We start from the raw sequence: 12775 nt of genomic DNA, 5'->3' as shown, positions 1-12775 counted from the left end.
CAGGGAGGAAGGAATGGGTGGAACAAGGGATTTCTGGGGAAGTGAAACTCTTTTCTATGATACTCTACAACTTTGGTTGTTAATGTCATTGTACATGTTGTCCAAACCCACAGAATGTACAGCACAAAAACCTGAGCCCTAATGTAAACTGTGGGCTTTAATAACAGTGAATCAATACTGGTTCTTCCGTTGTAGCAAATATGCCACACTTAGGCAAGATAGGGAGAACTGAGGAGGGGGAGATGGAGTGTATGGAAACTCTGTACTTTCTGATTAGACATTTCATAAACCTGAAACTGGTTTTTAAAAAAAGTTGACCTTAACAACAAAAACAGGCCTCAGAGTATGAGTATAAAGTTTAAAAATGTAAAGAAAACAGACTAGTTAACCATATCAATTTTAATATCTATTCACAGTTTAAAAGTTTCCCAGCAACACCAAAGAGTATTTTAGCTTTGAGATATTAAAACTACAAATATATATATATATGGCCATTATCACTGATATTAATATAAATTACTCTTTAGATTTTAACATTTTCCAACAAGGTGAGTCTTCTGTACAAAAATATCATATTATCTTATAATGTGTCTTTATATAATGTCCACAAAATGATACCAAAATGCATAAAATATCAGCAGTTTGATAACATTATTCTTTAAAAAAGAAAATCCAGTCCGTAAAACGACAGGCTTAAATAGACCAGTTCTAAGTTCAAAATGTCAATTTTAAATACCAATTTAAAAATTAAGAAAATATGTCATAAGTGAGATCACTGCTATAGCAACCAAATGCATTTGCTCTTCAGAGCAAGTGTGACATTCAGAGCTGAGTCAGTGATCTGTCTGCAGCAGCAGCAGCAGGAATTTGCTTTGGAGAACAAGCTGGCATACTGTGGTGGGGACACAGAAAGAAAGCATCTTGAAAGTAATGAACACACTTGCTGTGAAGATGACAACCTTGACTTGGTTAAGCTAGCAGTCATCAAGCTTCGAGTTTGATGGTCATCATTAATGTGTCGGTCAAAAACAGGAGACTCTTTCTCTGCTCTAATCAGGTGACGTAATTTTGAAATCTTTGTTAAAGAAGTATTTCTAAGAAAGACACCCTGCTCTAGGTTGGAATTATTGTTTCCAAAATTATTTCATCCCAAAAGAGGAAAATGATGAATTACCATCTTTTATAAATTACCATTGCCAAAATGGTAGAGTAGAACCTTGGTCACAAAGAATCGTAACTGACAGCCCACAGCCATCTATGTAATTGCTGTAAAAATCCAAAACAAACCTTTGAGGCCGAACGATGAAGTATTAGTTGGGACAAATATAAAACACTCTCAACATCTAATTTCTGGAGGCATTTTTCTTTTTTAAAAAAAGCTTCTTAGAGTATTTAGTATCTATTAATTTGTAGATCAAATACTTAATACTTTGGCAAATAAAGTTTATTCAATACTTTTAAAGTCCTACCCGTATATCAGCATTGTGGGCAATGATGCTAAGAAAATGCATTTCATTTCTAGGAAAAAAATAAGATAGATGATTTTTGCTCTTCAGAGTACCCACTCTTATATATTTCTTCCAGAACACAGTAGAAATAGACAGCTGTAGACATTTCCCAGGGTCAGGGGGACTTGCATGGACTCCATGGCGTGACGCCAAGGGGCTTCACGCTGGATTCCTACCGGTGGCCTCCATACTTGGCCACCCAGTCTGTCCTCCCATGCACGGGGGACACTGGCTGTGCACGGCTCACAATATTTAGATTCTTGGCTGTAGGATTAAAAGTAGGTCCTGAAAACTGCCCCCGACCAGTTTTGGTGTTCCAGGGATATTCTGAAAGAAAGCACAATCAGAAATTAGAATTTTATTCAGATGACCATGCAAAATAAAGCAGTTCATTTTATGGGGAGAAATCTGAATTTAAAAGATTAACTCAGTGTTTCCTGAAGTTTTTTATATATATGCATATACATATATAAACACCAGCAATTCTAGTGTAGAATTGTGCTGATGCCAGGTTGCATTTTCAGCAGCTTCAGAGCCATAATTTCTGGTTGATTGTTCTGACACTGCAGCTCTTCCATGTTTTGCTCACTGCAGCGCCCATCATATTTAGATAGGCAATACCATCTTGGGTGACCAAGAGCAGCTCCTTGGTTTCAGTTCAATGGACAATACCCACAGGGTGGTTGTTCAGTCGCTAAGTCGTGTCTGACTGAGACCCCATGAATGGCATCCCCAGGGAGCAGGCCAGGCTCCCCTGTCCTTCACTATCTCCCTGAGTTTGCTCAAATGTCCACTGAGTCGTTGATGCCATCCAACCATCTCATCCTCTGTTGCCCCCTTCTCCTCTTGCCCGCAGGCTTTGCCACAGTGTTAGTATTTATATCACACTGTGGTTACATCTAAATGACACTTGAACACAGTGTCACTACAGAAAATGTATTCAGAATTGTCAGTCCTGCAAAGTCTGACTTCATGCGGTCCCATAGTAGGTTCCTCTAAACTTGAAAATGTGGTTTTAAGTCAAGAGACTTAAATGTTTTATTGGGCAACTGATGGATGACAACATGACCCTAAACCTTGGCATCACGAGGCTCATTTTATTCATACTTAGATTTGGCTGATGAAAACTTTGTGAAACATTTTACTGTGTTAGACATTTGTTACCTGAACAATTTATAAGCTCTGATTGCTTGAACATCTCAAATGACAAAATCATTTTATAGAGAACTTTTTAACATCCTCAGTCCCTCCTTTGGCCCTTCCTTGCTTCAAACTGGCAGCCAGCTGTCAAGCTGTTCTCACTTGAAAGGTCCATCTTTCTGTTTGGGATTTAAATCCCTTTTTGACACTGTGTGGTCAGTGTCATTCTTGGATTATCCTCTGTAGGAGTCAATTTTGAAATGACTAACCATTCTGTACACTTAATACTAGCTCTGCTTTATTTATTTGCATGGGTTTTCCCTTTTTTTTCTTATATTTTTACTGTCGAATCGGGCGTGTAGGAGGAGCTCATGGGGGCAGGTGGGTCCTGACGTGCTGCTAACCTTGGCTAAAGGGAACATAGCCTTGAGTGAGGCGCCATCCTGGTGACGGTCACCCGGGGGGTTGGTGGTTTGATCGGGACAGGGAGGCCAGGAGCTCTTTCCTGGTTTTAACAGGTCATTTCATCCCACACTTACTGGGTTTAAAGTTCTCAGAGGCAATACAAAGCTCCCTAACAAAGACAGGGACAGCGTCTAGAAGGGCCAGTCAACTGTGCCTGTTTTCTAGAAACCGCCCTTTAGTTATAACCCACTGGGATACAGACCAGCATCAGTGTGATAAATTAGTGCCGTCACATCTGAAGACCCCGACTGAGCAGAATGGTACCACGGGCGGGTGGAGGAGAGGGCACTTGGGAGGAGGCCCCCGGTAGCTCAGAGAAGGGGAAAGGGAACCCAGTCCTAAGTTACCAGTGGGTGAGAAGCGAGGGCCCGGGGAATAACACCCAGAGCAGCTTTGTCTCCCCATCCGGACTTGTGGCTAAATCCTAAATGCATCTGAAGGAGACTGTGCTCAGGCCAGTATCCGTAAAACCTTCTTTCAAAAGGGGATCATTTGGCCAGTGAAGCAGGAGTCTTTACTGAGAAGTAACTTTTAGGACTCCAGCCCCCCAGGGGTGAAGAACCTGGTAGCCCACCCTGCACCACCCCTAGAGCGGAGCTGAGAGCCCGCGGACACTGGCTGTGCGTTTGTTTTAAAACCTGCACGAATCCTCTTAGGGGCGTTTAACCTCTTGCCGGAAAACGAGGAGTTCCTTGTTGGCTAAAGGAAAAGGTGTTCGCCTCTAGTTAAGAACGTGACCCGTAACTATTAGCAAGACAGAAAACCTCTGGGCAGTGGAGCGCCGCAGAGGCGCTGGGAGAATTCAGTGAGTTCCATGCCTCGGGGCAGGCGGTGTCTGAAGCGGTCCCTGCTCCAAGTCCCTGTGGCTGTCAGAGCAGCGGACAGGGAGGTACAAGGGGGCTCGGGATGAGAGACGACCTGGCGAGGGAGGCGGCGGCTAATCTGATGTTTCTTCTCCAGACTCGAGGGTGAGGACTAGAGCAGAGAGGGAGGCCGAGAGATGGGGAAATAGTCGAGTAAATACGGTAATGACCTGGTTTTATTCTCTTGTGGGAAACTGTCACACCAGTGGGAGGGCTGGAAGACACATCTCTTCCAGAACAGTGTTTTCCTAAGGATTTGCATTGACCACTTGAGAATGGTTAATATTTACTTCTTTTTTTTACCTTTCCTCCTATCACGATCTGTAGGAAAATCTGATAAGCAGAGTAAATGGAAGAGATGAAAAGTTACGAGAGAGCATTTTACTTAAAAAAAAAAATGATCTGACAGGATAATATATAAAGGCTTCCAATCTCTTATAAAAAATATGTTCAAAAATAGTCACTTTTACTTTCTCAGGTACTCAGAATAATTTTGAGACATTATGATTTTCTGTTTTCATATTAAAAAGTGCTAGCAAGCTGTGGCTAATGACTCGTGATTAAGGCCGGCTTAAAATATTTGAGGCTTTATAAAAAGTATTGCTGTATAAAATTACTTAATATTTTGTTCCAGCAGAGAAATCCTGAAGCAATTCTTTTTACAGATAAGTTAACTGAATACTCCTTAAGCACTTCTACTGTGGTAAGACGTAAAATATGAAAGTCCAGTGGTTTTTACAATTTTAACTCCAAGAGTGTGAACTTTAAAGACTGGTGACTCTAACCAGGAGTTCTAATATAAGATCCTGGCTGGGAGAAGACTTTTGAAGTCAACTCATAAAAATTAAACTGTAACTTGGTACCTTATCAAGCTTGAAGTTATCTGCCTCAGTGTTTATTTTAGGTGCTTTAATCAGGCAGGATATCTATTTTAGATTGAAATAATGTAGACAACATTCATGGTCAAATCTTGTCAACCCAAGTTCAGAATCCTCATCTCCGTTTCAAGAGCATCCCCCTGAACATGGCTGTTGCATGCCATACCACTGCAGAGCAGTGACCTAACTAGTCCTTACGTCAGAGGGTGGGGAAGGAGACTTCACCACCTACTATACTGCAAGGCAAGTGCCAGCGAGAGTTCTGCGGTTTAGTTCTAAAACCTAAGATGAACCTGCAGAAGAGCCGCCCGTTAACTGACACGTAGCGGAGCCTCAGCATCTCTCACGATTTTGCTCAGTGCCGGGTACCAGGCAGGGAGCTCTGAGAGATTCATCCTCTCACATCTCATCGTGCAGCACAGCACTCTCTCTGGACTTAGAAGAACAGGGTCAGTCCCAGCTCCGCCGTTTAAGTGAGCCTCTCACAATGCCAGCTTCCTCATCTGTAAAAGGTGGGCCTGATGAGGTCGTTGGGACAATTCAGTGGCAACATCCTTGTGTAAGTGACTCCTGTCATTAGACTCATCAAACCATATCTTTGGAAGGAAAACGGGACATTTTGCCAAAAGCAATTAGAACTGTAGTTAATAGATGAGACTAATTTAGAAGTCTTCACTCAGGAAAAGCGACTACAGTCTTTGGACGCTCCGTTCTCATCAGAATTCTCAAAAACTGTTATCTGAAGTTGTTCTTACCTGAAGCTGTTGCACCAAGTGGTGCTAAGTGTATCCTCTGGCCAGCTGACCCCACTTCTTTTTTGAAAAAGGAAGGAATATATCCTGACTGATTGTAAGGAGCATAACTTCCAAGATTTCCTAGTGATGTATCATAAAGTTTCAGAGTCAAAAGGTTAATACTTTAAAGCACCGGAGAGTAACTTTGATTAAACCACTACTAATGCTAACTTCTACTTGAAGGGCATCCTCTATATTTCATGCGAGGTACTACGAGCTTACAGGCAGTCACTCCCGATCAGTCTGCATAACAACCCCCTTAGAGGCATGTTACCCACGCCTGACCTGGCCAAGTTCTCACAGTAAGTGATCAAGATCGAACGTGAACCCAAAAGGTCACCCTGAACGCCCCTGGGCTTGTATGACTCTAGTTCGTGACCTGAGAGTGGGTTTCCTCCCAGGAAGCCCCCGTCCCTCTGGGCACTTCATCATCTTGTGGAATCACCCTGACGAGTGCACCTGTCCTCATAGGGGTTGTTGTTCGGACTGAGCGAGGTGGATCCGGAGCGCTTAGCACAGGACCTGCCGTCCACGTGTCAGCCGTCATCACCCTCCATCGCTATCAGTGAAAATACTCTGTTATTTCCAGCAGATTTGCTTGATTTCTATAGATTGTCATAATTTAAGAAGACAAGCATAGAGCTTTTTCGAGAGCAAGTTGCGCTTAGAAGCCCAATGACTGAAGAAGGAGGCCACTCGCGGTGTGGACGCTCCTGTCTCTGCTAGTCCTGATCTGACCCCTGGAAGCAGGTGCCCTTGGCCGTCACAGGGCCCTCTTCTGACAAGGTTTGGGATAGATGTTGAGAGGCACGTTGGACAGGAGATTCAAAGGATACACTGTACCCATCTACCATGCCCAGAAATTACCTTGTGGGTCCTCTAATTTTTCAGGGAAACTTTCATTGCATGATAGCTTTTCAATGGGTTTGATTATGCTTTCTTCTAAAGAGAAGGCAGACAGAAGGAAAGAATGAACAAGGAGGAGACTGTTAACAGGAAAAGCAGAGGAAAAAATGGATTCCATGATTAGTGAAAAGATCCATAGAGAAACCTTAAAAGGAGAGTATGTTTTCTGTGCAGTCACCGCTTTCATTTGCTGGCGATCATCTATTCCCCTGAGGCTCAGAGCTGTGGGGCTGTCGTTCGACTGTATTCAACCAGTCGGCCCACCGAATACTATTTTTAAGTAACTGAGAAAAAACGAAGCAAATCACAGTGCTGCAGTGTCGGACATCTCAGCACTGTTAGCTGGATAAGTTGAGTCTCCACAGCATGGAGAAAGCTTGTGAGCTATCCAGAGTGTGTGAAGGCACTCAGAACTCAGCTGCTACAACAGTGCCCCTCACCCTCTTGATCCAATGCCACCTACATTTCCTTTCTAAAAAAGAGCTCACTTTCAGCTGCTATCTAAAATGTTTCATCATAAGTCTTAGCAATGCCAAAGGATGTACCTTCTGGCATAGTGTGATTATAGACATTTAAAAATAAACTATTACATCTCTCTCTTAAATACAACCAATGGAATCTAAATACCATAGTGATTTTACCCTCACCAATACTGACTTAAGAAATATGTGACCGCAGTCCTTTGTGGCAGGTAGAGAATTTCACATGAATCTCTCTTCTCTCTAAAATTTTATTTTTATTCATAGGTCAACTCATTTTATCCAAACATGTTAGATTTAAAAGTCTTTAACCAGTCAAAAATATGTATAGACTAAAACTTTAAAAAAGGGTCTCGTAACCAACCATAAGTATATTAAAATACTTTTTTTCTGTATTAGTTAGAATGATTCATTGTATATAATTAATCAAAAAGGTGAATATTATAAAACTTGATTATTAAAAATGAAAGGCTGAATTTCTTTTGAAATTCATCTCTTAATGAGAAAGATAGAACCTTATACAAGTGGTTCATGTATCCATAAATAAATACAGCATGCTCAGTCATGTCTGGCTCCATGGACTATAGCCCGCCGGGCTCCTCTGGCCATCGGATCTCCCAGGCAAGAATACTGGAGTGGGTTGTCATGCTCTCCTCCAGGGGATCTTCCCAACCCAGAGATTGAGCTCCCATCTCCTGCATTGCAGATGGATTCTTTACTGCTGAGCCACCAGGGAATCCCAAATAAATATTATTTATTGCTAAAATCAGAATTCAGCTTCATTTTTTTTTAAGGTGGGAAGTAACAAGAAATCTCTAGAAATCTCATAAATGCATAGTAGGAAATGAGAGGTGTTTAGTTACGGCTTTATGACTATAGTCTTTGAACTCTGTTCAGAGTTATCAAATATCACACAGTGATCTCATAGAAAATGATCTAAAATTTTTTAAAATTTTATGCTGGAGTACAGTGGAGCTAATACAATACTGTATTAGTTTTAAGAATGATTTTTAATTATCATTCAGCTGTAACTCGGGTTCACCTTCCATTCTTTTACAAGAACTGGAAACCACTTGACTTAAAAAGAATCTGTCCCCCAGTCATCAGAGGGACTCACTGTCTCAACACTGACACCAAGACATCAAATTAGCCCTTTGACTGGCACCCCAGATATTTTCACACTTGAGTGGTGGGTGTGAGAGTGGTGACAAGTCTTTTCTTTTGTAAAACAGGAGAAAAGAGACCCCTGCTCAGGCAGATCTGTTTTAGGAAAGGACCCACAGAGAAGTTAAGATCTAGCAAGTGATTTCCTGAAAACTCTCCGTGCTGAGGACCAGCTGGAAATCCTCCTTTGCTCCCAAAGGCATCCTGGTTGGAAGAAGGCAGCCACAGTACATTTAAAAGTAAAAATCTGCAGAAGGAGAACAACGTAAATTCATACTTTGGATGCAGTCATTCTTTACCTGCGTTATTCCTTCTGAAAGCAAGTTCTGCCCCCAAGGATCCCAGTGACTTAGGAAACAACTGGTTGTTCCAGACATATGGGTTCATATCCTTTCCACTGGCAACCAGGGACACGTTCTTGGGGTTTACACCTTAGAAAGACAAAACAGTCATTTCAGAGGTTAGAATGTGATCGTAAACTTGAAGGGAAAATAAACATTAAAACTAAGACTAGAAATAACTTGGGGGAATGGAAATAAATTTTGGCTGTAGGATAGCAAATACTTGCTATATGGACCCTGACACCTTCCTAACCCTCAATACAATAACCTAGAATCCTCACAGTGTCTTTTAGAAATGTAAATTGGTTTTTTTTAATGCAAATAATAAACAACATTGGACATTTCCTGCTAAATGTTTTGTAAAAACTGAGATGGCACAAAAATCTTCTTCCAAAAGACATTTCCATGTCACTCACTCATTTCAAGTGTGCGATCTATGCCAGACCCTTCTTGGTTGGGTTCAAGCTGGGAAAACATGCTGGATTCAGCTGGAAAAAGACATGTGGCCAAGAACCCAGGGGAACTGAGAAGCTGGGAAGTTCATGTAAAGATTCATCTGGCAAGCTTATTTGCATGTCAGATACAGTAAAATCTCAACAATTTATTTATGATTTTCCAAAATCTGGGAACGGTGGAATCAGCCTTCGTTGCCCAGTGGTCAGAGGGTATCGGTTTAATATGTTTTAAAGAGATTTGAACACTTCCTGAACTTATTGTCTTTTTACTGATAAATAAATTTGGTTCAGTTTAGGAGACACCAGAGACATCACACTGTCTAAGCCTCTGGGTCATACGTGTAGGGTTTTCTACCACTAATGTGGTGAGTCAGAAACTGTCCCCAGGTGATACAGGCTCTGGCTTGTCACAAACTGAGCTTCTTGGCAAGGTCTCATGTTTCTGAGACATATAATATCCCTTGTTTTAAAGCCAGAAACACGCCTGGTGGTTCTGACTTGAGCCTCAAGGTTACTTATCATCAGTTCTCTAAGGATACATTCCATCAGGTAAATCATTTCCCTTTATTATAGGATGTAGCTCCTTACAGATTTTGGTTTCTAATAAAATACCTACAAATAGAACTACAATAAGCAATTACCCAACAATGAAGAAGATGCACCAAGTAGCAATTACTCAGGTTAAAAACATCTTTAAATATTTACCCACAAAGAAGGTATCAGGTCAGGGGGAAAAACTACAAATCTATCGAGGTGAACATTTTTTATAGTTCAACAAAGAATGGGCCCTGAATAGTCATTTTAATACAATTAGCTTTGCGATACTCCCAGTTCTTAAAAGTACATACATACTACACTATTGAAGGTAACTACTTCAATTCTTTGTCTTTTTAAAGATTTCTGTTTTCTTGGAAATAGACAAAATGTAGAATTTTAAAGCATGTATTAATTTACAGGCTTTTCTAGACCACCTTCTTAAACTGAACGGTATTAAAGAGAGGCAGAAATCACTCTACTATCATCCGTCCCCTCAAAGGAAATTACAAAGTCAGTTAGCAAATATTTACTGAGCACCTCCCACGTGCCAGGCAGTGTGTGTGGCACTGGGGAAAAGTGGTGAACAGAACACACCCGTCTCTGCCCTTGTGGCTCTTACAGTCTGCTGCTGCTGCTGCTACGTCGCTTCAGTCGTGTCCGACTCTGTGCGACCCCATAGACGGCAGCCCACCAGGCACCCCCATCCCTGGGGTTCTCCAGGCGAGAACACTGGAGTGGGTTGCCATTTCGTTCTCCAGTGCATGAAAGTGAAAGGTGAAAGTGAAGTCGCTCAGTTGTGTCTGACTCTTAGCGACCCCATGGACTGCAGCCCAGCAGGCTCCTCCATCCATGAGATTTTTCAGGCAAGAGTACTGGAGTAGGGTGCCATTGCCTTCTCCGCTTACAATCTACTCTGATAAAAAGGGAGACATCAACATCTGTAGAGAAGCAATTAGCAGTGTGGGGATTATTTAGAAGAATCTCATGCCGAGGGGGCAAAAAAACCACAAAAGCAACTAAGCCAGTCTTTCTTTTAAAAAGGTACTTTAAGGCTGAATGTGAATCAAGCTGGGGACTTGGTAGTGGGTAGGGAGGTGTGTTTCTGGAAGGGAAAGAACCTGGGGCCAATCGCAAGGACGGAGGGGGGTGGGGGGAACGGGACGTGGCCTGAATGGGGCTGGATCGAGGGGCGAGTGGGCAGCAGATCCCAGAATTCGTGTCTTGCTAAGAAATTGAAAATACAGTTGGGAGGGGGCACACACAGAAATGACACAGGACACTGGATTCTCCAGGGGGAAGGAAGGACTGTATGTAATAATGAGACTCGAGAAGGATCCACCAGAGCCGGGTTTCAAAAGTGCCAGAACCAGGAATGAGACCAGAGGGCGTTGCAGAGATGGTTAGCATGCCCTCCATACACTCTATTGGCAACAACTACCTTGAGATCATTAAGGACCTAAGGCTTACAGGGTGAGCTGATGACCACAGTCCCACTGTAAGTAACAAAACCCAACCTCAGAGTCGCGCTCCAGTACACAGCCAGTCAGCAGCAGGTCGGTAACTAAGACTCTCGCGTCTCTCTCCCTGAAGGCCAGTGTCACAGAGCTGCCAGTCCTTGTAGTATAAATGTCATGCTGCCCTGAAATTATATGGCACATTTCGGGAGCTCCCATCATCCTGAAGGTTGATACTTAATAAGACCTTAATACTTGGCTTTATGGTTGGGGAAAAAAAAAAAGGCGGGGCCCAAAGGTAATATTCTCTGTTGTTCCTGAAGATATTCAACAAGTAACTATGGACCATAAATGAATGTCAAAGATCACTTCTTTGTGTATCTGTTCTCTGCTGGCTCACAGTAAGTGCTCAATAAAGGTTTGTCCAAGTGACTGAGCAGAGCTCAATTCTAGTTTCAATTCTCACCCAGCTCTAGAGGGGCCGTCTTTGAGACAGAATGTGTCAGAACAGGGTACAGTAAGGCTCAGGTGTAGCATTTTAATTTTGAGTGTTTCTTCAATTCAGTTCAGTCGCTCAGTCGTGTCTGACTCTTTGTGACCCCATGAATTGCAGCATGCCAGGGCTCCCTGTCCTTCACCGACTCCCGGAGTTCACTCAGACTCACGTCCATCGAGTCAGTGATGCCATCCAGCCATCTCATCCTCCGTTGTCCCCTTCTCCTCCTGCCCCCAATCCCTCCCAGCATCAGGGTCTTTTCCAATGAGTCAACTCTTCGCATGAGGTGGCCAAAGTATTGGAGTTTTAGCTGTAGCATCAGTCCTTCCAATGAATACCCAGGACTAGTCTCCTTCAGAATGGACTGGTTGGATCTCCTTGCAGTCCAAGGGACTCTCAAGAGTCTTCTCCAACACCACAGTTCAAAAGCATCAATTCTTCAGTGCTCAGCTTTCTTCACAGTCCAACTCTCACATCCATACATGACTACTGGAAAAACCATAGCTTCAGCTAGATGGACCTTTGTTGGCAAAGTTATGTCTCTGCTTTTGAATATGCTATCTAGGTTGGTCATAACTTTCCTGCCAGGGAGTAAGCATCTTTTAATTTCATGGCTGCAATCACTATCTGCAGTGATTTTGGAGCCCCCCAAAAATAAAGTCTGACACTGTTTCCACTGTTTCCCTATCTATTTCCCATGAAGTGATGGGACCGGATGCCATGATCTTCATTTTCTGAATGTTGAGCTTTAAGCCAACTTTTTCACTCTCCTCTTTCACTTTCATCAAGAGGTTTTTTAGTTCCTCTTCACTTTCTGCCATAAGGGTGGTGTCATCTCCATATCTGAGGTTATTGATATTTCTCCCAGCAATCTTGATTCCAGCTTGTGCTTCCTCCAGCCCAGCATTTCTCATGATGTACTCTGCATATAAGTTAAATAAGCAGGGTGACAATATGCAGCCTTGACGTACTCCTTTTCCTATTTGGAACCAGTCTGTTGTTCCATGTCCAGTTCTAACTGTTGCCTCCTGACCTGCATACAGGTTTCTCAAGAGGCAAGTCAGGTGGTCTGGTATTCCCATCTCTCTCAGAATTTCCCACAGTTTATTGTGATCCACACAGTCAAAGGCTTTGGCATAGTCAATAAAGCAGAAATTGATGTTTTCCTGGAACTCTCTTGCTTTGTCCATGATCCAGCAGATGTTGGCAATTTGATCTCTGGTTCCTCTGCCTTTTATAAAACCAGTGTGAACATCTGGTTCACATATTGCTGAAGCCTGGCTTGGAGAATTTTG

General features: G+C 42.5%; 1 protein-coding gene across 1 annotated transcript in view; it reads right to left on the bottom strand.

Moving 5' to 3' along the window:
* Positions 1 to 383: 383 nt before the first annotated feature.
* Positions 384 to 12775, bottom strand: part of MAK (male germ cell associated kinase) — a 49543-nt gene continuing 37151 nt past the window's right edge. Inside the window, exons 12-15 of the mRNA XM_069563079.1 lie at positions 8497 to 8628; positions 6516 to 6590; positions 5610 to 5729; positions 384 to 1835 (exon numbers count right to left, since the gene is read on the bottom strand). Coding sequence (XP_069419180.1) covers positions 1681 to 1835; positions 5610 to 5729; positions 6516 to 6590; positions 8497 to 8628 — 482 coding nt within the window. The 3' untranslated portion in view covers positions 384 to 1680. The remainder of the gene's footprint in view (positions 1836 to 5609; positions 5730 to 6515; positions 6591 to 8496; positions 8629 to 12775) is intronic.

Source organism: Ovis canadensis, chromosome 20 (genome assembly GCF_042477335.2).
Source record: "Ovis canadensis isolate MfBH-ARS-UI-01 breed Bighorn chromosome 20, ARS-UI_OviCan_v2, whole genome shotgun sequence".
Taxonomy (NCBI): domain Eukaryota; kingdom Metazoa; phylum Chordata; class Mammalia; order Artiodactyla; family Bovidae; genus Ovis; species Ovis canadensis.
The sequence above is the reverse complement of the archived record's forward strand: the minus strand, read 5'-3'. Positions and strand labels throughout refer to the sequence as shown.